Source organism: Astyanax mexicanus, chromosome 19 (assembly GCF_023375975.1).
Source record: "Astyanax mexicanus isolate ESR-SI-001 chromosome 19, AstMex3_surface, whole genome shotgun sequence".
Classification (NCBI taxonomy): Eukaryota; Metazoa; Chordata; class Actinopteri; order Characiformes; family Acestrorhamphidae; genus Astyanax; species Astyanax mexicanus.
In genome coordinates, this window is record NC_064426.1 from 19392359 (window position 1) to 19420292 (window position 27934).

The 27934-nt window shown below is 41.2% G+C and overlaps 1 protein-coding gene across 3 annotated transcripts in view; it reads right to left on the minus strand.

Annotated features, from left to right (window-relative positions):
* Positions 1-27934, minus strand: part of smg1 (SMG1 nonsense mediated mRNA decay associated PI3K related kinase) — a 54999-nt gene that overhangs the window by 4612 nt on the left and 22453 nt on the right. For 2 of the 3 annotated variants that reach the window (XM_022674197.2, XM_022674191.2), the window contains exons 25-57: positions 27480-27684; positions 27053-27177; positions 26720-26864; positions 25808-25967; positions 25335-25455; positions 24794-25039; positions 23212-23481; positions 21508-21652; positions 21275-21413; positions 19701-19922; positions 19384-19564; positions 18459-18620; positions 17958-18178; positions 16683-16837; positions 16154-16376; positions 14090-14336; positions 13697-13926; positions 12181-12429; positions 11958-12096; positions 11765-11874; positions 10133-10351; positions 9784-9977; positions 9099-9271; positions 8554-8833; positions 7846-8118; positions 5532-5766; positions 5148-5371; positions 3927-4083; positions 3636-3825; positions 2972-3444; positions 1273-1410; positions 845-1177; positions 465-692 (exon numbers count right to left, since the gene is read on the minus strand). In XM_022674197.2, coding sequence (XP_022529918.2) covers positions 465-692; positions 845-1177; positions 1273-1410; positions 2972-3444; positions 3636-3825; positions 3927-4083; positions 5148-5371; positions 5532-5766; positions 7846-8118; positions 8554-8833; positions 9099-9271; positions 9784-9977; positions 10133-10351; positions 11765-11874; positions 11958-12096; positions 12181-12429; positions 13697-13926; positions 14090-14336; positions 16154-16376; positions 16683-16837; positions 17958-18178; positions 18459-18620; positions 19384-19564; positions 19701-19922; positions 21275-21413; positions 21508-21652; positions 23212-23481; positions 24794-25039; positions 25335-25455; positions 25808-25967; positions 26720-26864; positions 27053-27177; positions 27480-27684 — 6812 coding nt within the window. The remainder of the gene's footprint in view (positions 1-464; positions 693-844; positions 1178-1272; positions 1411-2971; positions 3445-3635; positions 3826-3926; positions 4084-5147; positions 5372-5531; positions 5767-7845; positions 8119-8553; positions 8834-9098; positions 9272-9783; positions 9978-10132; positions 10352-11764; positions 11875-11957; positions 12097-12180; positions 12430-13696; positions 13927-14089; positions 14337-16153; positions 16377-16682; positions 16838-17957; positions 18179-18458; positions 18621-19383; positions 19565-19700; positions 19923-21274; positions 21414-21507; positions 21653-23211; positions 23482-24793; positions 25040-25334; positions 25456-25807; positions 25968-26719; positions 26865-27052; positions 27178-27479; positions 27685-27934) is intronic. The other variant, XM_022674204.2, reaches the window with a different exon arrangement.

Consider the following 27934-nt stretch of genomic DNA (forward strand, 5'->3'; position numbering starts at 1 on the left):
AAAGAGAGAAAGATGGATGATCACAAGCAATCAGACTAAGCTGAACTTCTTGATTTTTTGCACCAGGAGTGGCATAGAGTTATCCAAAAGCAGTGTGTAATACTGGGGGAGGAGAAAATGCTAATATGCATGAAAACTGTAATTAAAAAACAGGGTTATTTCACCAAATATTGATTTCTGAACTCTTAAACCTTTATAAATATTAACTTTTCTTTGCATTATTTGAGGTTATTTCCCCCAGAACTGTGCATTTTACAAGCTGAAGAGACACAGATCAACTGTCTCAAGAGAAAGAAGCATGTGAACTGAGGGGATACAAACATTTACACATATATGATTCAAATGTTACACAGTCTTGGCGAGCACTGTCCTGCCCACCTCACCAAAGTTACATGGTGCAGTTTAAGGGATTCAAAACCAGATGACATTTCCTTTGCCCAATAAGACCCATGTGCACAACCCACCTTGGCCATAGCACGTAGCAGGTGCTTCACATCAGCAAGAAGGCGATTGTGATTGGACAGGATCCCTTTGATTGTGTCCACCAGTAGCTGCAGAGTTTCAGTAACGCTGTCCAGCTGCTGCTCTCGCTCTTCCTGCAGAGCCCTCTGGCTGGACATCTCCTGCGACAGATGTTTCTGAGCACAGGTCAGCCACTCCGACCCCCCAATAGGCAGCTCCATCACCGGGGTCTACAGAGACAGAAACCATGTTTAGAAGAGTAAAATAGTAGTAACAATAGTTGTGGAATATAAGCATTTTTAAAATTGTATTACAGTACTCTCCACCCAATAACTGCTACTATTGCCCAGAGTGCTGGAACTGACTAAGCAAAGGCACAAACCAGTCTGTGGAGTAGCTGCAGCTCCAGAGGGGTAACAGATGTGTTGAACTGGGCAGCATAGGAGCAGGTTGCCTGGCAACGCTTCACCAGGTCAAAGAGGGCAGCATCCATGCTCAAGGCCTCCGGGGTGCGCGTACGAAGACCCTCGAAGTTGAGGACTGTGCTGCAGAGAAACGTGACCTGGCTGGTGCGCTGACTCTCCTTTACCACCAGGGCACGGCGCTCAGCAATGGTGCCCTCAAAATCCTGAAGTACTGGTGCCAGAGCAGGGTTTGCACCACCGGCCCATTTCAGCCTCTGCTCGATACTGCCCTCTAGTGACGCCAGCTTCTCCTAAATAAAGAAAGAAAAACAGAAAAAAAGTCTATGAAGAAGAGGAACCAAGAAATGCTCAGATTGAGAAAGATGTTCCAGGAGGAGGTATTAACCTGAACGCTTGCGATCGCTGCTTCATCCTGGCTGAGCTTGTAAAGCTTTTTCTTCATGTTGCTGAGAATAATGGAGCGAGGTGGAGGGCTGACAGTCATGGGCTGACTCCGAGCACCAAGCACATCCTCATGCTGCCACTGTATGGAAATAGGAAGGTTATACTGATAACACACACTGGCTATTACAAATAGATTCATCAAGAAAGACAATGGAATACAGCCCATTATTGGGTATATACAACATACTTTATTTTACATGATATTTTATTTTTTAGCATTTAAAAGATGATTTATGCAACTCCAGTGTACACCATGGTCAAAAGTTTTAAAAAACACAATTTCTTTTTTTTTACACCATTTAAACTCTTCAGGTGCAGTCAATAAACTCCATCTCTTTCTCCATCTCTATTATAGACTGTGTATAACTGGACAGAGCATCGTCTCTCTAAAGTGAAGCCACCACAGGTCGGACACCCCCTGCTGTCCGGTTGCAGAAAGCTGTGTAACCCCACCCATCCCCATAGGTTTCAATGGTAAAACAGACAACTTTCAATCACGTTTTTTTTCCAATATACTGTAATTCTACCTCCATTATTTAAATGCAGCAGCTAGTGTAACCTCTGCTTTTATTGTCAAATGTTTAGATCCCCACAGAATTAGTTTTTTAAAACGTTATTCAGCTCTATTCAAAAAGGTGTGGTTATTGTAAAGGGCTGGGTTACAATGACTGTATGGGCGGGACCATAGACTGTGAGCGCTTTGTGGAGGCAGCCCTCAGGGGCGGGGTTATTTAAATGAGTAGGCTGTCTCTCTACAGTCTTTCTCCCTCCTCTGGTCTCTACTGCGCAGACTCTGGTTTCAGGACCGCCAACATGGCGGAAGATTTTGGCTTCATCATCATTGAATAAATGGAAACAGCGACACGTCTTTTTTTACAGTCTCTAATCTCTATTAATTGGTTTATAGAAAGTTAAGTGTTTTTAATCTGCAAATGAAAAAAGAACCGAATTATGGTTCTGTTGATCCGGACCAAGACCACTTCTTTTGGTTGGATTAAACTCTGGACTATGGTTCATGGCCCCTCACACACCTGCTACTTTGGTATGAACCCAAAATGAAAATTCTGAAGTCAGGACCAAACAAGGCAGGTGTATTAGGTATAGTTTACTGCTTCTTCAGGTTTGCTAGCACAATCTTGTAGATGTAGTGATCAGGAAGTCCTGTTTTTTTTTTTTCCTCCTTATGACTCAAGAACTAAGCTTCTGCAGTGAAATCCTCACAACCCTCACTTAAAGTTCACAAAAATACAGGTTCATCTGTAAGTTTTTGTACTGTTGTAAGTTATGTTTATGCATTTTAGTGTGTATTGTTTGGATTAGAGTTATTTGTTTCTAATGATTCACTGTCAGCTACATACAACTGTGCTAAATATATTTTAGTGTTACTCTAGTACTTATTAGCCTGTATTTTGTGTTCCTTCTTGCAGTTTTACAAGAAAATGACATTTTACTACTAAAATCCTGCCAAATACAACAATATGTCTGTCATTTGGAGGATGCAAGACTGGAATTTTTTGTGTTTTACTAGCTGTTTATCTGAAAATACATTGCCTGCAACAACCTTTAGTGAGGACAGCATAGCAGATTTAATAGCCCCTTTAAGCTGTGAGGACCATATCAACTGCAGCACCTGCGCTTACCTGGAACATGGCTATGTGCAGCTGGGCTCTCTGCAGGCTGACCTTGTAGGCATCTATGCTGACCTCCAGACGGCGCACCAGGTCCAGCTTCTTCCAGGCCGTGTCGTAAGAGCTGGCCAGCACCGTGGCCCTGTTCAGCAGCAGCTGAGACAACCGCCCGGCCTGAACACCCTGCTCCACTGCTTTCTTACACAGATCATCCAGAGAGACCTTTCCCTCAGCCCCGAAATCTTTAGCCTCCACCTGGGCGATGAGGTCCGTGCCCAGGGCACTGAGGGCGCTGCAGAGGGCCAGGCCGAGGGCCTGCGTGGGAAGCCCCATCACCATCTGCCTTACGAAGTCTGCGGTGAACGCTTTTATGGGCCTCGTCATCTGTTCCTCACTCACCACAGTGGAGCCACGGTACAGGGGCTTCACTATGGGGACTGGGCCGTTAGTAGGCGGGGGTTCATCGGTGGGAGGGGGACATGTGCCTGAGGTGAAAACGAGACAAATGAAAGACATTATGGAAGAAGTAAGAATATGAGAGGACCTCCATTAAATGCTTTAAAGGCTATATTACTTTTCATAACTAGTGACAGATACTCTATAAAGCAAAGGATAAATATCGTTTTAAAAGTTGAAACAATTAATACACTGGAGAACTGGACTGTTCTCATCTTACCTGATAATGTCTGAGCAAACGAGGCACAAAGTTTAAAGAAGTCACGGATGGTTTGAAGCCTCTTAAGGAAGAATATTTCTTCCAGGACCTGCCGGGTTTGCACATTGTCAAAGAAATGCATCTGTGTGGCCCTGGCCTCCCGGATGACGTCCACCTTTCTCCAAGCAGCAGGTACATCCATAGAATTCAGCTGCAGGAAAGATAGTGATCCAATATTAGCATATATAAGTTAATAAGTTATAATTAAATAAATTTGAGCTATTAAAAGCATTCTTTGCATGAAATCCTCACTTTTTCAATCAGGAGCCCAAAAGCAGTCTCAAGCTGTGCAAACATTCCATCAAAGGCCACCAGGAGCATCTGTCCAGCACTCATTTTAGGAGTGTCCTGCACTGAGCCGTCAAGGTTTCGTGGTTGGATCAACTCTGAGTACTGGACACGCAGAACTCTAAAGAGAAAAAACACACACAAACATACAAACACATTGGGTAACCCAATTTCCATGCAACATACAGCATTTACACATTTCTTTTTTAAAATATATATACACATAGAAAAACAATGGAGTAAACCATTGGCGTTGATGTGACTTTCTCTCTATATACATCAATGACAGCAATGGCGACTCAATAGTCTCAATAGTCTCTGAAGTGGCTAACAGGCAAATACCATCACTCACATAGAGCTCCAGCAGAGTAAAGCATTTGCGATGCACTTTTACAAAGTAAGACGATTAAAAAAAAAAAAAAAAACAGATTTAATACTGTTAGCACACCTCAATCAAAATAAAATGTATATTAAGAGCATGATAGGCAATTATTCCCCAATAAATTACCATCGTCAATGTCAGCACTAACGAGTTAAAGCATGGCGTTAACCTGGAAACTTTAACAGATTCATTTTGTTTTACGCAAAATTAATCAAGTAATAAAACTGACAATCTGGTGATGCTTTAGCAGTTTTATTTAGTGGTATAAAACACTAAAATGTTTACTACTGAGTTTAGAAGGAAGATTATATTTTGTTTATGCTGAAGTCTATGCTCTCTCTCATATGCACACAAACAACTGTTGAAGGTAGAATATGGAGCTAGACTAGTGTTTATTTCCGCCACTAAAACTCTGTTAAACTCAGCACATTCCAATATTCGATTTTAAAAACCATCAAAAAGTCCACCCGGTGTAAACCACACTACACTATTATTACTGTCCCCTTCCCATAAATACAAAAAAATACAAGCATTTAAAAAAAAATAATGATTAAAAAAAAAATTAAAATCATGATTTTATCCATGACCTAGTCAGAGAAAGTATTTTCATTAAAATCACTAATACAGGAAGGTTTGCCATATAAATACTGTTAATTAGTGCATCTAACTGTTTAAATTGCCCACTAAGATCTTTCCGGAGCTATTGGTACTCCCCATAGATCATGTGACAACGAAGCATTTTGGACCAAGTGTTCTGTTGTCACAACTCTCTCTCTCTTTATATAACTCTGGATAGAACTTACCTGGTGACCTCAAGATAGTGTGCATCAGAGTCCTCCAGTCCCATGGCTGTGTTGCGGAGGTGGGCCTGCAGAGCCTCTCCCAGGCCCTGCAGGGAAACCCCGTCAGCACACTGCTCTATGAGGGTGTCCAATTCGGAGAGCATGGTTTCCAAAGTGCTTTCTCCTTTCAGCATGCAGCGCAGAGCCTCGGGGAAGATGATCTGGCGGAAATCGGTGTTGAGCTCCTATAAATCGAATCAAGAGAGGTTTGTTTTGGTGTGTAAAATTTAATTTAACAAAAAAAAACCCTTAACAAAAAAAGTAATTTTGTCAAATGCTCATAAAGTTAACAAACAAGTAAACACAAAACACTAAAAAATTAAATGTTTGGGCAAAAGCTCCCACCTGCAGGCAGGTATAGACTCCGTTGGCCAGGTAGACAGCTTGCGAGGTGTCAGCAGGGCTAAGCACATCCAGATCATGAGACTGGAGCTGGCACTCCTTAAGCAGCTGCACCAAGCAAGTGATATTTCCACTCATGCTGCAGAGCTCCTCCAGAAACCATGCTCCATCTCGAGAGGTCAGCTCCACCAGCTGCTCTCCTGCACTCGCTGCTGCACCCTCCATCACAAGGTTACGTCTGGGAAAGGAGAAAAATAAATAAATAAATAAAAGCACAGACATTAATATCATGCGATGTCATTAAACTGCTGCTGTCTTGACAAAGCACTGCAACTCCTGTATAGCAGTATTGTGTATAGCAATCCCTGTGTGTATCCCAAACCACAAACCCACACACTTCTCTACTTTGTTACAGATATGAAGAATTCACAACAAACACAGTTAAATAAATTAGTGTTGGTTATAGTTACATAAAAGCACTAATCTTTGTAGTGCTTGTGCTGCTTAAAACCTTAGACACTTATGCTTAGAGGGGGACTCCGTGCCACTTGTTGTCACAGCAGCATGCAGCAGTTAGCAGTCAGAGACAATGTAAATTTCAGATTCTCATTTAAAAAAATGTTCATTTAAGCTATCACCTGGGGTTTTGGAGGATTCAGTTGACTAAAAAGTATATTTAAGTTGCTGTGTGAACTTATATTAGTAAACAGAGCTAATATACAGATAATATACAGTTAATTTAAATAAGCAAACAAGTTAACAGGACTTTAAAAACTACAAACCAGCAATTTCCTCAAAGTCATGCTCTCGCTCTACCAAAATTAACCCCGTTTACAACTGAATTTTTGCAATCGACAAATTTCAGTCAATCAATTTCTGTGGGTAGGATGCAATGATGCAGCACTGCTGGACTTCATTTCATTTTAACCAAGGCAGCCTCAGAGTCTGTGATAATGTAAAAATAGCACAGATTACTAAGCACAGACTTAGCTTTCCATAGCAACAGAGATGAATAAAAATACAGTAGAGTTATAATGAGTTCAGGTCCAGTATTGGTTTATACGACACAGAAGGTGAGAGTATGATTTAACCACCCAAGATCCTTTTAACCATTTCCCCATAAAATATACTTAAAAAAAAACTCTCCAAATGTTTAGTGATTAGGAAGTGTGCCTATTTGAATGAAAATAAAACTGCAAACAGTCGCAAATAAATTTTTCTATTTGATAGCATTGAGCATAGCATTCATATTTTAACATGTCTAAATCTTATTGTAAAAACAAATAAAATGAAATGAAATGTCAAAAGGACCACTTTTTACAAAAGCAAGAAGTTAAAGCAAAAAGTTATCCAAAAGCAGTGTGCAAGACTGGTGGAGGGGAACATGTCAAGATGCATAAAAACAGTGAATAAAATCCAGGGTTATTCTGCAAAATATTGATTTCTAAACTCTTAAAACTTTATAATATGAACTTGTTTTATTCGCATTATTTGAGGTTGAGCTCTGCCTCTTTTATATTTTATAGAATAAAACAACAATGTTCATTTTACTCAAACATATACCTATAAATAGCAAAATCAGAGAAACTAATTCAGAAAGTAAAGTGGTCTCTATTTCCCAGAGCTGTATAGAGTATAAATAAACAAATAAATTAGTTACAATATTTACATAATAATTTATGTAATCTGAATACATATTAATGTTGTACAATGGTAATTACCAATGCCACAGTATTTTCAAACGAAAAAGTTAATTTACATGTTTGACAGTTCCTGTATAACAGGACAGAACAGCTCATTCATTCATGTGCATTTAAGATGGCCACAGGTTTGAGCTCTTGTTCAAATTAAAAAGCTAATAAGCTGGACATTGAAATGTGCAAGCTGAATCTCTAAATGAGTGCTATTTTAGCCTCTTTTGGCTGGATCACTCATTTGGTCTGGAGTGTGGAGTTATGCTAGCAGTTCACTAAAACATCACTCTCTCAGACATGGGCTTTATCATCGGTACTCGAGTTAGTCAGAAAAGGCTGTTTGATACTGTGTTCATCTGTACAAGAGACTTGCTTAGCATGTGAGCTACAAAACCCAACCCCACAGGAAAATAAGGTTAATTTATGTGTTCTGTCCATCCAGTTGCTTTATTAGTCTCCTCTTAACTGATGAACACCACGTGATGAACTGAGATGAACACCACGATAATGTTTTGACACTGTATTGCAGAGTTAGGCAGTATCCACTTTTTTCATACCCATACTAATACATACTATAAGGAAGCACACAGAAAGGTGTGAGCAGCACAGATTCCGACTCTGACCTGGTGAGAGCGCAGAGAGCAGAGACGATGATCCCAGCCAGACTGAAAGAGGCAAGCTCAGCATCCTCATGCAGGAAGACCTTGATGCAACGCTCAATCTCCTGCAACTGCTCCTCACACACCGGCACGGTCGCACCCTCCACCTTCAGACGCTCCACCTGCCGCAGCAGCCGTGTGTTGGTCTCAGCTGCGTGATGCTGCAGGGCCATCTCTACACTCGACAGGAACTGACAGGTGGAAGCTGGAGGTTGGGGGGCAAACTGCATCTCATAACTGCAAGAGAGGGATAGTATTGTTTGTAAGTTTATGGTACTGAATAATAAAATAGTCATGTCATGTAAAAAGTGTGTTCATTCACTGCTTGAATGGGTTAAAGGAAAACTATGCAACATTTCAGTTAATTAATGCATTACATACTGTTCTCCGAATGGTCAGAGCTTTCTGGGCATGTTTGTGGTTTTACTATGACAATCATAGTTTGTTGTTCGGGGTTTGTTTGACTGGTTTTATGGATGTAGTCTTTAGCTAAGTGGCTAGTGAGGGTGTTTGTTTAGACAGTTAATTAGCTAGCTAGCTCTCTAAGTGTGCTGTTACGGTAATAGCTAGACAACTGCCATTCCATCTCTTGCTATTTGGCTACCTTGCTTCATAAATAAAGTTTAGTCCAGGTATGTGCATTTGTGAGTTTTTCTTTCTTCTCACACTTACTGGTGATACACAGCCTGGCAGTGGTCCACAGTCATGTCACACACCAGCTCCTCCATCCACTGGTTCCAGGTATACACTCTGTGTCTGTGCAGGACAGCACGCGGGTACAGCAGGGCCACGGTGGCGTAGCTGTGCAGATGCTCCAGGCAGCCACGCAGCAGAGACCTGCGCTGCTGCAGCAGAGCGCTCACCTCAGCCTCCAGAGCCTCACACTGACTGATCAGATGAGCCTGACCTGCGTTCTGCAGGAAAGCTGTGGCTGGAACGTAGCTTGGTGGACCTGCAGATAAAATGAAATAAAACTGGATTTAGAGATAAATGGTGTTTAGTCGGATGGGGTTTAGCTAGCTAACTTTACGTCAGGAATTTCTCCCATTGTGCAAATTTCAGAGTAACTACAACCCCACACAGACAGCTAGCTAATGTAAAGTGATGTAATAGATTTTCCCAAACATTAAATTATTTTCTTAAAACCAAAAGTTTCTTACTCGATAAATGTAAACAAAAAAAAAAAAAAAGCTATAAATGATATGTACTCCAAATACCTAAATCTATGGGACTGCTGATCTCCTGCAGTAGGCTGGCGAGCTGTGTGGCCTCTAGTCTGGAAAAGGCATCCTGGTACTGAGAAATCCACTGATTCAAGTCTGACATTTTGCTCTGGATGGCATCCTGCACGGTCCTCTGGCGAGACTGAAGTTGAGTGTGCTCCACATATCTAGAAGAAAGTGAGCGATAGTGAAAATTTTTTGGAAGTACAACAATAACATTTAAAGAAATGTTGATTTTAAGTTCTATAAAAAAGACAAATATGTATACATTATAAATCATTTGGTACAGTTTCGTCAAAAATCATAATTGGGCATCTAAGGGGGTTAGAATAATAGACTGAAGTGAAAGGGTGGGTGCTTAGGCTATGTATGTGACCAAACTTAAATGACTGAATATATATTTTGAATATAAATCATTCAAGGGCTGGGTCTTCCAGCATGACAATGACATGAAACACACTGCTAGAGAAACTAAGGTGGTGGATTTAATTAGGGAATTGGTGTGGACAAAGCTGTCATAAATTTAATATAAATATTAATCTGAACTTACACCTTAAACAAAATTTCATACTGCACCGCAGTATTTATTTACGAGTGACTGCAATTACCATTATTTTACCAGTTTGTTGCATTGCTCAAGCACATTTAAAGTCAACGACTTTTCCAAAGCAAGACTTACCTATGTTCCAGAGTGTGAATAGGATGCTCTGCCCTGCTGTCGGCTCCCTCCAGGAACTCCATCTCCTCCAGCAGCTTTGCCTGCACCTTCTCAACCTGCGTGAGCTGCTCCTGCAGACTCAGGTATTCTTCCACAGCCATCTCCACCTGAGGCAGTACTGCCAACATCTCGTCACGATTCTTGAACCAGTTCACCTGCAGGGAGAAACAATAAAAAAGTCTTAGCATGAAGATAGCATTTATAAACAATAAAATATTAAAAATTTCATGCACATCACACTTAAGCAGCACCACAAAACATTCATATATTGATGGATATTTGTATGTGTCTAAAAACCCTCATAACGTACCTTGATCTCAGCAACGCGGGAGGAAAACAGGCTGCGAGTGATGTCTCTCTCCATCTCCCTCTTGCTCTGCTTGCTCTCAGCTTGTTGCCCACCTCCTCCATACACGGCTCCAGCAAAGCCCACCTCCCCACCTGCAGTCCAGTCCACCAAGGGGTCATACACAAACGCCTCTAGCAGGGTCAGAAGGGTCTCTCTGCCGCGGCGCATCATCTGAACCACCTACGGTACATGGAAAGAAGCAAAGCAAATTCAAGCAAGTAAGTATTAATGGCACAATTATTTTTGCATTGTAAATACATTGCCTTGTCTGAGTTAAGTTCTTTGCTATAATGGGATTCCTGACTGAAACAATATATTGCATTATGGCTTCTAAAATCAAAAAGTACAATATATGTACAATGAATGTCAACTAACGGAATGCTTACAAACCAGGCTGTCTCACAGTAGCGATATGAGATTAGGCTTTGGGTTAAGGCCAGTATCCAGCGCTAATGCCGCAGTAGAGACATGAAACGAGGAAGGTACGCAAATGCCACGATAGCAATGTGAAACGAGGATGGTACCCATCATGCTAATGTTGTGGTAGCGATGTAAGATGAGGCCGGTACCCAGCATGCTAACTATCGATGCACCGATGTGGGTGTTACATTACATTGTATGGCTTTTAGGCAAACAATAAAACAAAGGGTTTTAGCTAAGAAATTTGTTCTCTGCTTTTTTTAAGCTAATCCTTACATAGACTAGTCACAGTTTTTAACCTTTTTTTTACATTGACAAGTTAATCAAACAATAGAACATAATAGAATAAAAATAAAAATGAGCTTAAAACAATGGATTTTAAAGTATCACGATCAGTGTCTGCCAATTGTATAAGTGTGGAAAATGCCACTTGGTCCTTTTCCAGCATACAACACAAGCAAAAATCAGTTAGAAATATTGAAAATCAGTTGACGATTCTGAACATAAAAACAGCAGCCATTTGGTAAAGTTTCATGAAAAATCATAACTGGGCATCTAAGTGCATTAAAATAATAGACTGATGAATAGATGAATGGGCATGAGCTAAGTCAATGTATGTGCCCAAACTTAAATGATTGAATGTATATTCTGAATATCATTAAATTTAAAGACTGGGTCTCCCAGCAAGACACTGACCTGAAACACACTGCTAGGCCAACTAAGGTAGTGGGAAAAGAAAAAGCAATTGTAGCCAGTTTCCGATATAATTCTGATATATAATTATGCATTCCTATTGATAACAGCCTCGTCCCACGTTGCTACACTTTGGCTACAGGCCACATACCACATTGCTAACACTGCTGACTATGCTGTAGCAATGCTGAAAGGCATGTGTAGCAGGCGTGCTAATGCTGTGGTAGCTGCACTGGACAAAGCTTTTAAGCAATGCTGAACAAAGCCGGGTGAGATGTGGGTTGAGGCCTGTAGATGTTCTGAAGCTCACAGCCGTTTAATTTCTCATTTATTTGGTCAGTTTTGCATATTAGCATATTTAATCTGACAGAAAACAAAACGGGTACACTTTAGAGCAGAAGAGTACGACGCATCTTCAGTAACCACTCTGCCCTGCAGTTTAAAAGCACCAAACAGTTCTTCTAAAAATTAACTGCTAACCTGTTCACATGAGAGTCTGAAGATTCCTTCCACTCCTGTAACCCCCAAAGCAGTCTCGATGTTGTGCGTCATACGGAAGGGAACCTTCTCTGGAACCCTCAGGCTTTTACCTGGAATCAGAACAGAACTCATTAAATATAACTTAGCACAGCAGAATGAGCAAGAACAGCACACTGACAGGTGAGGGACCAACCTTTCTCAAAACAGACGTTGTAGTCTATGTGCACCACCTCGCCGGTCGTCATATCAATCAGTACATTGTCCAGGTGACGATCCCCCAAGCCTATGATGTAGCCCACCATGGACATCACAGCGGTGGATCTGGCATAAGACTACAAACACAGTGACAAAAGTTCATAACAGGCAAAGTTCTGCAAAACGCTGTCCACAAGATTAAGTCCTTAAACTTTGCTCACCTGAGTGACCCTCCACCACTCGCTGGGGGTGGTGCAGGAGCACCACAGCTCCTTTGCCAGCAGGTTAGGCGGAGTAGCCTCCATCAGCTCTCGCAGCACATCCCTCATGACGCTGAGTGGCCAATCACGACGAGAAACGTCCAGACTGAGACCGACAGCCTTGAGGGCGGGGCCAATTTTACTGTAGTACAATTCACTGGGGCGAGGGACCATTGGCAGATTCTGTGGCTGCTGATAGGAGTCTTGTGCCTAAAATGAAGATGATATGTCTTAAGTTAAAATACAGTCTTCTAAAGGCCCAAAAACTCCAGCCAGATTCTTCCTCTCACAATCATTACCACGCATTGTGCTGTCGTGTGGGTGGTAATGCCTTCCATTAAGTATCACCAGTACTTGTGACACTGTGGATTTAGACAAACTCATCAACGGTCACCCACTAATAGGTCATTTACAAACTCATTTTCATTTCTTTCCCTGTGGTAGAGTTTACACACTATTAAGTCTTGCTATCTCATGCCTTCAGATTACTGTAAATGAATATCACAAAAGTGTAATGCAAGGTTTACACTACATGATTTCAGCCCAGTTTTTCAATTGCAGACAATTTTTTATCGATATTCAACAGAAATCAGTCACGAGCCCAAGTTTTTTGGTTTGATGTCCTGATTTGATATACCAATTTAGTCACCAAAGAACAAACTTTTTACTGTATTATATCTATGGGTAGTTTTGATGACCTTTATATGATAATGATGTAACATACTGAGATAAAACGACAGCTTTTTGGAGGAAATAAATGCTAGTGTAGTCTGGAGTACTCGAGCTTGGAAAGAGGAGAGAGAGGGGAGGCATCCCAAGTGTGAACTACTACTAGAAAAAGCTTGCACTTAGCAGTTAGGGATCACGACCAGTAACTTTCTCTGTGATCCCATTGGCTGTAGGTAGAGAGAACCTCGGGCCCAAAGCGCATCTTTTGCATGGCCAGAACCGCTTATGGCGAGTCTGACCACTTAGTTTTTTTTGTCCCGTTTTATTACTGTTAAGCGGAAGCTTTTGAGTTCTCTATGAATTGTCCTCTAAGAAACATGTCCGCTGTGCTGAAACTTTTGATATAGTTCTGTGTTGAGGACAAGTATCTATATTTCAGTATAAAATTGATCAGAGATCTATGAACTATTTTTGCTCAGTTACTTCATTCTGAACTCACTTTAAGTGGGTATTCTCCTCTTTAGAGCTTCTCTGGCATGGTATTGCAAGCTCTAATGTGTTCAGTTCTAACGTGTTCTCTTGACAAAATGTGTTTCTAGCCAACAGCCAGGTGAGTCAAAGATTTCCCACAGTGAAAACATTGTAATAAATGTGCCCCCATGTTGTCGTCTCAACAACTAAAGGACTTGCGATTACAGCACAATCAGTCATGTAGTGTGAACCAGGCATAAAAGGGCAAAAGAGGTCATTTGTCTAATTAATGACAGTGAAAGGGTAAAGAGTCTATAAAAAAAACAGTACAACTAACCTTTTGAGCTTGCAGAACAGCCTCGCGTTGCTGCCAGCGTTTATAGAGGCCGAACAGGGGCGTGGCTCCATCCACCCACTGGATAAGACCTGAGCGTGTGCCCAGAGGAGTGACTGAGTAATGCCGGGCATGAAAACGTGGACTCTCCTGCTGGTTTACTTTAGTAAACATGGTGTTGACAATGGACAAGAACTGCATGATCCTCTCATCCAAATGCAAGTCCTCCAGACCTGAAAGAGAAAGAAATTAAATTAGATACTAAAAATAATAATTCCTTTAAAAAGACTTAAAACATACAAATTGCTACATTTGCATCAATTTTGGAACCACAGAATATAACTGCTAACTTTAGGGGGTCAATCTCAAGTTTTGGAAAGCTAGAGCATCTCTCACCTTTAAAAAGATAGGGATAGTTTTTCCCATCCGAGCCAAGAAAGTACAGCTTCTTGGGTTTGGTCTTGGTGGGCAGGATGGTAATGGTGTTGCCCACATTGTGGATGGTGACTGCATCAGTGGCAGAGACCTCTCCTGGGAGCGCCATCTCTGTGTTGGCCATGGAGGCCAGTCGAGGGCTGATCTCATCCAGTCGCAGGAGGTAGCTGGCTCGCTTCTGTGCCCTCTGCTGCAAACTCACCATGATCTACAAGCATAAGGTTGGGAGGGGGATGTTTAGAACAAAGGAAAATAGGTGAGACAAGTGTTGGCGAGAAGGGTTGCAAGTGTGCCAGAATGCAAACTAGAGTAGTGCACCAGCATTCTTTGGGGTGTTAAAGCCAAGCTTCGAGTCAGGGATCTCAGAACTTAAGCAATTTTTCAGTGTTAAAGGCACTATCCCATATTACTCCTTGGCCGTGAAAAGAGGGCTGAAAAATCACACAGTCATGATTGCGGCAAAAGCCACCAAAGGCTCACCGTTGTATTTCAATGGTTTATTATTTATGATCATTTTCTTTATAATAAGCAAAATAAAATCTAGGGGTGCGACGAGACTAAAACGTAATCTAGTCAAGCTCAGTCTCGTGGGGGGAAATTTTATAAAATCCCCATTTTCTCCCCAATTTACACGGCCAATTACCCAATCCACTCATTAAGACTAGTAATGCCCAACACACCAGGAGGGTGAAGACTAGCACATGCCTCCTCCGACACATTTAAAGTCAGACTCTGCTTTTTAAACTGCTGCTGATGCAGCATTGCCGCGTAGCATCACAGTGCTTGGAAAGCGCAGCTACTCGGATCCGATACAACAGCTCACAGACGCAGCCTTGTGCTGATTCACATCCCCCTACCACATCTACTTTACCCACCCAGCAAGAGAGCAAGGCCAATTGTGCTCTCTCAGTGCTCCGGCAGCCGATGAACCGATTTGAACCAGGAGGAGGAATTTGAACCGCTGGACCTGGAGGAGGAAAGCGCAGCAGCTCGGATCTGGTACATCAGCTCACAGCTGGTGCTCCCTCTGAGCGCCGGTAGCTTTGATGCAAAGCTGCATGACCAGGGATTCGAACCTGCAACCTCCCACTCATAGTGGCAGCGCTTTAGACTGCTGGACCACTCGACGCCGCCAGTAACCATAGGCTTATTATATTGTGCTTTGCCCGTATTGTTTGCATTATATAGGACCTAGAATTTTTTTTATTTATCTATATCGTTTCTATATTTTGTAGACTTAATTTGTAAGGGAAACCAAGTTTGTTGTATTTGCGTTATATGATTGTCAAATAAAACTATTTGCCAAGTCATCTTTTAAGTTTTCTTTAAAATATTTGAAAATCTCGCCTCTTTCTCACGAACCCAGTTTTGTGTCTCGTCTCGTCAGACCCCTAATAAAATCACTAGTAGTTTGTCTAATTTGTCTCAGTAGCTAGCTAACTTTACTGTTCCACCTTAATTGGGGCAACAGACTGCAGAGGCTGCAGCATTTAAGGTGGAACGGGAAAATAAAGTAAAATAAAAGCTAATTTCAGCTCTGCATCACCAAGGAATTAAGAAATGGGCATTAATTGATTAATGAACCACCTACCCCCTTTCTGAGGACATAAGATGCCCTAAAGTTAACTAATTAATCAGCAGCTAGGTTACTGAACTGTAACGGTTCATTTCTACAGGTTATTTATCTATCAAGTGCTTGAAGGGTTGTACCAATTCTTAGGTGGAGGATTTGACCTTTTCTGTTCCAAGAGGAATGGTTAAACTCAAACAATAAATGGAATGGGCCAAAATCTGAAGTTTTTAGAATGAAGGAAATGTTGGAGTATGACTTGTTACTAGCTTGTCAACAATGTAAACTGAAGCTTTTTTTCTATCAAAACTATTAAGATAAGCTGTTCGCACCATGACTAACATTTGCATTATTTAATTTACAGTGATACTACAGATTACCCTGATCATTCTGGCCACTAGAAACTCAATTACAGCTCTTATGTGCATACACAAACATTTCTCTGAGACTCTGACCTGTTTAAAGGGCACCCAGCTGCTGGCAGGATTGGCCGGGTTAAGGGGGTTCTTCAGTCTCTCCAGAGCATTATGGATGGCCTCTCCATAAGTCTCCTGAAACCAGGTCTCATGTGGAGTCTCTGCAGGGGCTGCCGTGATGCTCCTCACATGATCCAGAGCAAAGACAACGGGTCGCATGAGCGCTGAGTGTTTCTCCCGCATGATGGCCATCTTCTCATCTCTAAATCAGCAGGACACAGAGATAAAAAAGAGAAGCCATAAACAATTAAAAATGAACCAAGAGCTTAACAAAAGGAGAGAAACTCTGAACACTGACTATTGTATGGTAACAGTTAAACTTATCAAAATGCACAGTAATTTAGTCTAAGACCAAACTTAATTTTGTAGTTTGGGAAATGTCTTCGGGTCCCAAATGTCCTTATCTAAACTAATTTTCAGATCATCAGTGGTGTAAATATTATATATTTATACAGAACTGGAATACAATAGTGGATAATAGTGGAGGTGTATAGACTGGAGTTCTTACTTGCGCAGAGTGTTGTTGTTCTGAACTCGCTTTACTTCATCCTCCAGCTGCTGGATCCTGCGCAGGACATGCATGTGCTGCTGCTGCAGGACACCCAACCACAGCTCATCCCACAGTAGAGTGACCCTCCGCAGTTCTCCTACCAGCATCTGCACCTACACCAAACACAAACGACAAAAGAAAACTTCAGTACCATAATACGGCACACCAAAATAAAAGGCGCACCATCAATGGACATCCATTTTCTTTTTTTTTCATTGACAAGGCGGTTTATAAGATGCGTTGTGAGACACTAGTAAGGAACAGGGGCGTCCACCATATTTTTCTTTTGATTCAGAAAGTCTCGTCACTGGGTGGTGAGACCTGTAAAGCTAAGCTAAGTAAACAAACTAATATTTTCTTTTAAAGTCAAAACAAGCACTGGATATTAATCTACACAGATTTCTCTCATGAAAAATGTTTATTTGGGTGAGCAAAGTGCTTTCGTTTATTTACAGTAAGCTTAGATTTCCAGATTTCCACTAACCCTAGCTGTGGTTAACGGCTAGTGCTCTGCGCTAGTGCTACACTGAGGAACCCTGAGTGTTCCGATATGCCAGGGGGATATTAGTTAGTTGTTCGTCACACGTAGCTTATTTTAACATTGTATCCTTTGCGTTTACAGTCACCTCTGAATGGCACAGTTAGCGGGTAAATGCTAATGCTGCTCCAGCAGTGCTTGCTGGGATGGCAGCAGGCTACAGGCTGATAATACTCACCTCTGAACAGCAAATTAGCTAGTGTTTAGTGGCTAATGCTAATGCTGCTCCTGCAGTGCTAGCCGGGGTTAGCAACAGGCTACAGGCCGAGAACACTTCTTAGCGGCAAAAGAGTTAGTGGTTAGCGCGGTCAGCGGCTAATGCTAATGCTGCTCCAGTCTTGAGTCTCGGTGCTTGAGAACTAAATTAAAACTCCTGTATAAGGCTGAACTTCAGCGGACTGGCTTTACTGTTCCTTACAACCTAACTGGTAGAATTCACACAAGGCGTGCCAGATTATGAGGCACAATGATGATTTTAGAGAAAATTAAAGGATTTTAATTGCGCCTTATAATAAGAAAAATACTCAGAAAAGGCAAGCATGGAGAAACACTCTACAGAGAGCACGTTCCACTTTTGAACCCAACCATCAAGCAACACAAATAACACCGGCGGTGTTGACAACAGCTTGCCCAGATGTGAAGAGCACAGCTCATTCTGCATTCAGAGAGAAAACTGCTTTAGTCTTGAGTAATACCTGTAGAACCATGGTGGGATTGCCAGAGGAAAGTGTGTCTACAATTTTGCTGTAGCAGTCCTGCATCATGGCCTGATCCTCACTGGAGCACAGCACCAGCTCCTCCCCACGGCCGCTCTCTTGAGAGGCAGGAGCACTGCCTGCCTGACTCTCCTCTCCACACAAACCCTCACCCTGCATGTTCCCCAGCAGTGTTGGCAGAGATGATGGCAACTTGTTACCTGGCAGAGAAAGTAGAGTTTCATTCAAAAAAAAATATATATATTAATAAATTTCCTTATTTTGACATTTTTGTTTAGTTGTTATTCCTAGATAAAAAAGGAATACATTTGTCACAGTTTTCATTTAAGTATTAATTTTTATTAAGTTCTCGTCTCGTTTTCGGCATGAAAAATATGCTGCCACGCCAGTTTAGTATTAAACTGTATAGGACAATAATACCTCGAACAGAACCATCACCCCCAAGTAGAACTGTATACAGGAACTAGAACGGCATCATACCTGCTGCCTGGGATTCTCCTCCAAGTGAGATGGAGCCCACAATAGCAGGGTAAAGAATAAGGTGGGGTGAATCCTGGGCCACACGGCACAGCAGGCTGCAGATGCTCTGGCGGATGTAAGCCTCCGGGTGATTCAGTCTGGAGAACAGCTGTGGAATGATGCCTTAGGAACAGAATGATAAAACAAAATGCTCATTATGTCTAGAAAATTAAGAAACAAACATTATTAATGATAAATAAGACTTAAATATTTTCACCAAATACCAAACTAAAAAAAAAGCAAATAAAAAAAAAAAAAAGATACAAGATAACAAAACTGCTGAATAAAAACTTGTTCTTAAAATACAGCCCTGGAAAAAAATTGAGACCGCTTCAGTTTCTGAATCAGTTTCTCTGATTTTGCCATTTATAAGTATATGTTTGAGTAAAATTAACATTGTTGTTTTATTCTATAAACTACTGACAAAAATTTCGCCCAAATTCCAAATAATCATATTGACATTTAGAGAATTTATTTGCAGAAAATGAAAATGCAGAGCTTTCAGCCCTCAAATAATGCAAAGAAAACATATTCAAAAAGTTTTAAGAGTTAAAAAATCAATATTTGGTGGAATAACCCTGGTTTTTAGTCACAGTTGTCATGCATGCATCTTGGCATGTTCTCCTCCACCAGTCTTACACACTGCTTTTGGATAACTTTATGCCACTTTACTCCTGGTGCAAAAATTCAAGCAGTTCAGCTTGGTTTGATGGCTTGTGATCATCCATCTTCCTATTGATTATATTCCAGAGGTTTTCAATTTGATAAAATCAAAGAAAGTTCCAGAGCTGTATTTACACTGCTAATGAACACATTAAGCCCTAATCATAACATTATACTTCAAGCTCTAATTCAGTTGCTCCAGCTGGAGCAGTAGGTCGCTCACCTCTCCAGGGGGCAGTGGGTGTGGAGGCTAAGCCAAGCTCTAACCCCTCCCTCAGCTCTCCAGCATGCTTCACCAAGAGGCGCAGCAAACGCAGGGTTGCCATTACGATCACGTCGTCGCTGCTCTGCTTGCTGTTTTGGTTGTTCAGAAGGAGTTTAGGGTCATCTTCGTCAATGGGTACCTGGAAGAGGAGGACACCATTTAGATATACATTAACTACTTTAACCACTTCCGAAGAAGTTCCAGAAATGTTCTTGGTAATACAGCCTCACACTTAGCACTGCTTAGTGGTTAAAATGACCAATAGAGATGCTGACCTGTCCAGCATTGAGCTTGAGGAAGGTGAAGTAAGCTCTACAGGAGACTCTATAGAGGCTGAAGATTCGGTCCACCACACGTCGCCACACCTTGATGAGCCCCTCAGTCACTCTGTCCTCCACATCAGCAAGCCACGGGCACGAGCTGAGCAGCTGTCTCCAGATCACATCAACCATGTCATCTTCGTCATCCTCTTCATTCTGCAAGGCCATGTCCTCATCCTGTGGGCAGACACACAAAATATTTCTTAAAACAAGATAAACATCAGTTACAATTCCTGACCAATTAACCTATACATACCTTTTGTCTTAGAAATTAATAGAATTTTATTCAATTTCAGATAATGTTTATTTTACTTAACACTGTATAGTTCACTGGTTTCTAAGCAAGCTTTTCATACAAGATTAGAAATACACAAAAATATGCCATGCCAAGTCATGGGAAAGCAGCATACAATTTTATAATGCAGTTTTCATGCCTCACAACTTCAACATTCCTCAGACATAGTCATTTGTTTTGCAGTGTTTATTCACTTGTCCACAGAGGTGTCAAGTAATGTTACCTTACTTTAGCAGAAAAAAGGTAAGAATAATTACTCCAGATATTTTCTACATTTTCACACAATTATCTGAACTTTCGACTCCTTATTTATTTTAATTTAAAAATAGCATACTGTATTATTCGCACTATAAAGTGCACCAGATTATATGGCACATTTTTAAATTATTAAAATTAAATGAAAGCTGGATGTTAATCTACACAGATTTATCTCCTAAAAACTGTTTATTTGGGTGAATAAAGCCCTTTCATGTATTTATAGTAAGCTTAGATTTCCAGATTTTCACTAAGGCTAGACTGACAGCGCTGCACTGAGGAACCCTGAGCATTCCGGTAGCCCAGGGCGATATTAACTAGTGCTTAGTCCCACAAAGCTCGTTTTAAACACGGTAAACGGGAAGGGTACAGTCCAAAATACTTGCTTTGAATGGTAAGCTCGCTAACTAGCACTTAGTACGGTTAGCGGGTAATGCTAATGCTGCTCCAGCTGTGCTAGCCGAGGTTAGCAGCAGGCTACAGTTCGATATACTCGCTTTTGAACTGCAAAAGCGCCAACCAGTGCTAAGCGGTTTGCAGGCGATACCAATACTGCTCCAGTCTCAAGTCTCAGTGCTTGAGAACTTTGGTTTTCATTCATTGGTTTTACCTCTCCTTACAACATGACTGGTAAAATTCATACATAAGGCGCACCGGATTATAGGATTTTAAGAGCACCTTATAATGCAATAAATACAGTAGTTACTCCTATTTTATTTCAGCTTATCGTTTAAAAAAGCCCCCCTATTCAGATAAATCTTTCCATCCAGATAGAGTAAATTTGATTGTGGTTGGATGAAAAGTCTAAACATACCATTCCGACACACTATTGGTGCACATGTGATCCATCACATTACACTCCACCAAGAACATGGTACTTTTACACTTTTACTTGAGTTAAAAGCTTGAGCATTAAACTCTATACTTCTACCTGAGTAATGAATGTAAACAATTTTCACACCTTTGCTTGCTCACTTACCTGAATTCCAGCTGGGCGACACATGGCTTGGCCCAGAATGCTGAAAATGGTCTCCTTATCCTCCTCAGTGGTGCCTGATGGCAGCAACTCCTCTATCTCCTTCTTCTCTCCAAGCAGCAGAGGAACCCCTTCTCCTTGACTAAAGGCATCAGAAGCAAAAGTTTGCACTGAGCACACAAACATGAAGCTGAGCTTTACACATCTTTATACAAAGAAGTGAGAAGCATACATACCTCGCATTGTCAACAACTTTCCGACCCCATCTGTACGCCCAGCTTGCAAGAGCAGCCCAGGACTTGGCAACCTCAGGGGCCTGATTAGCAGAGAGCTGGTACAACTGGCCCAGGACGAAATCTGCTTCTCCAACTCCTACGCTCACTAATGAGAGAGAGGAAAAATAAATGAGGAAAAATTTAAGAGTTAAAAAGTTAAATCTCGATTCGGACGTAGACGATTCTGAATCAATTTGCATGTTCTAAAGTGAGCATATCATTTTATCTTGCATTTCACTTATTCGGCCCCAAATTTGTTTGAGAGTGTGCTCATGGTTTCTGGTGCTTTTTATCCACGCTGATTTATTGCCAATTAGCACCAATGCTAATCCAGCAGGCTACCCATCGAGCCATCCGCTTCATTTTCCTCCACACCATCAAGAGAGCTTCCCTGTGCTGAAGAAAGTCTTCTCTTTTGGCATGTTTACTTTTTCCAAGGTAGTTAGATCAGAATGTAGAGCTACGCTATTTACTTGTTTTCCTCCATTAAAGCTCCCAGTTAAAATTAGCACATTTAACAACAATAAAAAGCATCAAAACCCTGAGATACTATAATACAGTGGAAAATTAAATAAATAAAATATATACACACACACACACACACACACACACACACTTTACATAATACTTTTTTCATACACAGATCAGCTAAAACATTAAAACCCGCTCAGTATGGTATTTTCCACACAATAAGGCAAACCATATAATCCGGTGCGCTTTATGTATGAATTCTACCAGTCAGGTAGTAAGGAACAGTAAAGCCACTTCGCTGAAGTACAGCTGTACACAGGAGTTCAGTAAATTTTTAATAATTAGCCGCTAACCGCAGCGCTAGCTCTTTCTTTGCTCAGAGGTGAGTATATCAAATTGTAGTCTGCATGTTCACATTGTTTAAAAAATAAATAAATAAATAAAAAGCTACATGGGACTAACCGCTGATATTGCACTGGCTGACCGGAAAGCTCAGGGTTCCTTAGTGTAAATATTGGTGAAAATATTGTAATAGACGTTCATTGATTGTGCGTCTTGTAATACGGTGTTTACACTACACTGTTCAGCTCAGTTCAGTGTGCAATAAAATTATCATTCACACTACAGTATTTATAGATTTAAACAGGGCTATAAATACTACTGCTCCCCTCATATCTTCGAGTTTTAGGAAGTTTTATTACTTGCTGAACTAATGATTCTGTACTTGGGACCATTTCAGGTATCCTCTGTGGGATAAAGTGCTGTTCTCCATAGAGCTAAGCTACTGTCAACACCAGTGTTGTTGGCTTGTTATGCTAACTGGCTAGCGTTAGCTAGGGAGCTGTGTGTTTCTTTGGCGGTGCTGTTCTACACAGTGCTCTGCAGCACCTCTATCAGTATGCAAAAAATTCAAACCAGTTCTAATTTCCTCTATGGTATATCGTATGAACCAGGAGACCACCCAGTACCATGTTCTATGTTCTCTGCATACTTACTCCCAAGTTTTTCTACTCACCTGTACTCTGTGATGTGACAATAAATCTGCTTAGATTTGATATAATTAAAAAATGAACTGAAACTATAGCAATGCTCTCTACAAGTCTGTATGTCTGTACTCATCTGATCATCAAGCTAAACCCACTACAAATCATGCTCCACAGACAAACAAACATGACTGGAATGAGGACTGAGTACCTGTGGTCTCTGTGGTGATCCGCGGCATGCCCTGCTCCTCCACTGGCAGCTCCAGGAGGCCAGCGATGTTTTTACTGAGGGTGGAGAGGGTGGTAGTGGTGGTGTTTTTCTTCACCACCTGCTTCAGCTGCGGCGTGAGGTCCTTCCAGTCGGCCAGCAGCCACTTGCACAGAGTGAGCACCGAGCGGCAGGCTGCACGCTCGCACTTCCCCGAGCGACAGTAGGACAGCGCACAAGAGCTCAGCATCTCCATGGCAGCCACAGACTGACCTAGGAACAGAGGTGGAGAAGTCATTACGATAATTAAAATACGACAACAAATCGACAACAAATCAGAGATTAATTTGTACTACTTTACACTAGAGGTCAAAAGTTTCTGAACACCCCAGTGCTTTCACCTGTCAAGCCTCAAAATATTCTCTTCACAGCCGACATTTGGTCCAATGTTAAGTTGAGCTATTAGGTGCTGCTATGTGAGCTGACCTTTTCCTGTACCAAACCTCTTCAGTTTTCTTTAGTTTCCCCAGTCTCGTTTGATAGTGTAGGAAACTACTCTCAGCACTCGAACATTTTGTAATTTCTCTAATGAACCTGTTAGCTGTTAGTCTTTGCTAGGCATTATAAAATTTTAAATGTTAAATGTTAAATTATTTTAACATTGCTTTTACTCAGTCATTCAAATTGATTCAAACAATTGACTCGCCCTTTGTCTAACAGACCAGATGTACTTCCTTAAAATACTGCTTTATACAAAACGATTTACTTTTATTTTGCACTATAAAGGCGCACCGGGTTATAAGGCGCATTTTTTAAAGACACTAGTAACTAGATGTAGGAACAGGGGTGTTGCTATGTTTTTCTTCTAAATTCAGGTGAGAACTGTAAAGCTAAACTAAGTAAACCAAACTACAATACTTTCCAAAAAAAAAAAAAAAAAAAAAAAAAAAAAAAAGATCTAAAATTACATAATAGCAAAACTAGATCCACAATTAACACTGCCAACTAAATAAAGGGAAAAAGACCCATCCATTACTCCCGGTGCTGATTTCTGGACACAGATATGTTTTGGGATTCACCAAATCTGAAAACTACTCACAATGCACCCAGAACACCCCAGATAATTACATCTACGTCATGTGACGCTGCACACCCATACAAAACTTCTGGCATGAAATGAATATATTAACTTCCATAATGCTTGAATATCGCTATCCCTCTGTCCCAAAAATGATGTATACTTGGAGACACAACAGCAACGATCAACAAAACAAACCACCACTGCTCTACTCACAGCTCTAACCTATCAGCAAGAAAACTCTACGTACTGGAAGTCTAAAAAACAGATCATCAAGCTATAAACTATAGCTCTAAAACATTTGTCTGCTACTGTATGCTGTGTACGTGCCAAAGTAGACGAGGACCACACACTTTAAACATAGCAGGTCTAGTTTAAAATTAGTTGATTTTTTTTTTTAATACAAAAACATGCAGAGCGCTGTTTCCTAGTTTAGAAACTGCACACAGTGAAGTAAACTTGGACATCCTGGATAACATAAATATTAAGGTTTAAAAACAGACCAACCTGCAGTGAACAGGACTTTAGCCCTTTCAATCTTCAGCTCTGGTCCCCATTTCTCTCCTACAGCGCCCTCTAGTGACAGCTGCTTGAAACTCTGCACCAGGTCTGGGGTGTCAGAATCCTCAGCAGATTGTTTACCACACTGTGCCAACAGGCGTGTGGCCAGAGCAATGTTCCCCTGCTTACGAGCAAACTTCACCGCAGTCAGACACAGCTCCATCAGGTGAGAGTCCATAGGACCAGAGGTACCTATTTAAACAGATTAAAAAAGATTCACTTTTTTCTCATTGATCAGAATGATGAAAAAACATTTGACGATGTGCATTGTGGGGAGACAATTATAGTCAGCAAAAATGGAAATGCTTCAGTAAACGGGAAAAATCTATTTAAGAAGAGCATTTAAATTTACTTTAGTACTGGATCACTAGGGCTGCACAAATTACCATTTAACATTAAATGGTAACATTTTTTCTGATACCAATATGATTAACATCACTAAGTATCTCTGGTGACAGCCAACACTGTGTAAGCACCATGTACCTACCTCTGAGCTTTTGGAAGAGCTGCCTCTGAAAGATTGTGTAACGAAGTGCATGCAGCCATGGCTGAACATCCTGCTGCTTACAAGTAGTCAGTGCCTCACTGTAGAGAGGGACTAAGCAGTCCTAGAAAAAGAAGTAAAGTCACATGGTGTTAATAACTACTCAGTATTTAGTAAAAACATTTATCCCTAATGTATTTAAAGCACAAATTGACTATCCAAACTCTGACTGTCCCTTTGGACAGTTAATTCACTTTTTCATACAAGACAGAATAAATCACTATGGAAGCAGAAATCTGAATTATAACGACATTTTATAGCAAATACATTTCCCAATGTAGTCAAGCAAAATGTGTAGTTAATTACAAGTCTGGATATGCTATAAAGCTAAAAAGCTAAATCATATAAGATACTGAAAACTTCTGTAGAAGCTACTGATCAGAGTTTATGACGCACTACAGTGGTCAGAAGCTAACCTCTGAAGGATGCTGGCTGCAAAGTGAGGTTTCCAGAGAGCTGGCACAGTGGAGCTGCAGGGTGTTGAGGGTGGGCAGGGAGTCTGATAGGGTGAGAGTGGACAGACGCAGCGGTCCCAGAGTGATCCGGCTCGTCTGCTTCAGGTACTTCACTAAAGTGCTGTAAAATTCAAAGGGGGAAGGTAAGAGTTATTCTCTAGAAGAGTCAAGAAAACTTTAACAGTCATTAAGTAGTAAGTATTTCCACTTCTGACTTAATGTGGCTCTGAATGCTTTTCCACTAAAAGAACTTTGGTTCTTGAACCAGTTCTGTTTGGGCTAATAACCGTGGTGCTTTTCAGCGAACCAGCCTGCATTTCACCAGTTTTTTTTTTTTCTCATTTTTATTCCATTTCTCCACAATTTACACAGCCAACTACCCCAACAAGATGCTTCTACACCAAGAGGATGAAGACTAGCACATGCCTCTTCCGGTACTAGAAAAGAGGATCCGGTACAGTTTTATTGATTGCAAGTGGCTGGTGGAGCAATGGAGACTTCAGAAGGGAAAACTCAGAGCTCAGTAACTCATTCACCCATAGTAAAACCAAAGTGTGTAGTTGAAGTAAAGTTTTTCTAACTGAGCATGCTCTCCCTCTGACTGACCATAACCTGGAATCAGATTCATCTGCTCTGAAAGGAGACCTCATCACACCCGCAGAGTTTAAAGTTATTCTTCTGCATGCTCTGTGCAATTATCCACTCTCAAAAGAGAGGGCCCTAAATCCCCCAAATTCTAAAATTAACAGACATCAGCTTCAAAGCATCAGGTAAATCATCCTGAGAATAATGAAACCTACTGTAAATGTAATATCAATAGATATTTAAAACAAAAAAATATATGTTTTAAGGTAGCAAGTTGTGCAAACTTACTCAGAAGAGGGTAAAACTTTCTGGTCTTGCTCATGATTGGTTGACGTAAGAGCTCCAACCGCACTCCTCAGCAACTGAACTTCAATGGCTTTCTGCAGTTCTGATGGATCAGGGCTTAGAACGGCAGGCAGGAGCCTCTTCAGGTCTATAGGCACACACAATCAATTAACTTAAAAGTGAACTGCAGGCAGGAAAATGTAGTGTTATTAGTCTTGCCCAAGGACCCTTATTGGTGTGGCATGGTGGGCTTTTTCAGCTGGAAAACTGGAACACACAGTACAATTAAACAATTACAAAATAATTACATTAGAGAGGCCCTGGACAGAGACTTACAGTGATTGTGTGTACCTAGCTTGTCCTTTGTGGTGGAGTTGAGGAGGCCATAATCTTCCCCAGGTAATAGTTCCAGCTGAGCACGGCATTCAGGGAAATCCCCATCCTCAAACCTGCTCAGTGCTCTGAAACACAAACATAAGCAGTTTACAATGGCTGCAGAATTTGGTGGAAACCCAGACACAATACAGAGCTTTGCTTCAATAAATAAATGCCTCGACACGCTCACTGCCTAACACAAGTCAGGAGTAAGAGATTAACTGTTTATCAGTGCTGTATCTTTGTACATGTGCTGTGTCTTGCTACACATAAATTTACAGCCAATTTATATTCATACCTACTGCACTAAATAAAAACCCACATCTTAAAGGATCTTAAAGGTTTAGTGTTGTTTTGAACTTGTATGCTCCTTTTATGCTACACTCACTTTATGTAGTTGAAGTCAGTCTTGAGATTGACGGTGGTGGAACTGCTGCTGTTTTTCTTCAGGGCCACCATGCTAGCTTGCCATTCCTGCACAGAGGCCCAGTCACTCAGGGCCACGTAGCACTCGCACGCCTTGTTGGCCAGGAAGTTCAGAACCTCAGGAGAACATTCGCTGGACTTCAGCAAAACGGTCTTTCTTCCATCACCTAGAGAGAGTGAGTAACGTGAGTAAGGTGGACGGACACACGATATAGGAAGATAAAGACGGGTATGGAAAAGGGGGGTATATAGGAGGGTAGGGGTATCGTACAGTATGGTAGGATATGGCATGGCATAGGAGAGCAGGGATAAGGTATCGTATTGTGGGATAAGATAAAGATAAAGTAGGGTATAGAATGGGAGGGTATAGCATTGTATAATAGAATAGAATACAGGTAGATAGAGTATAGAATGGGA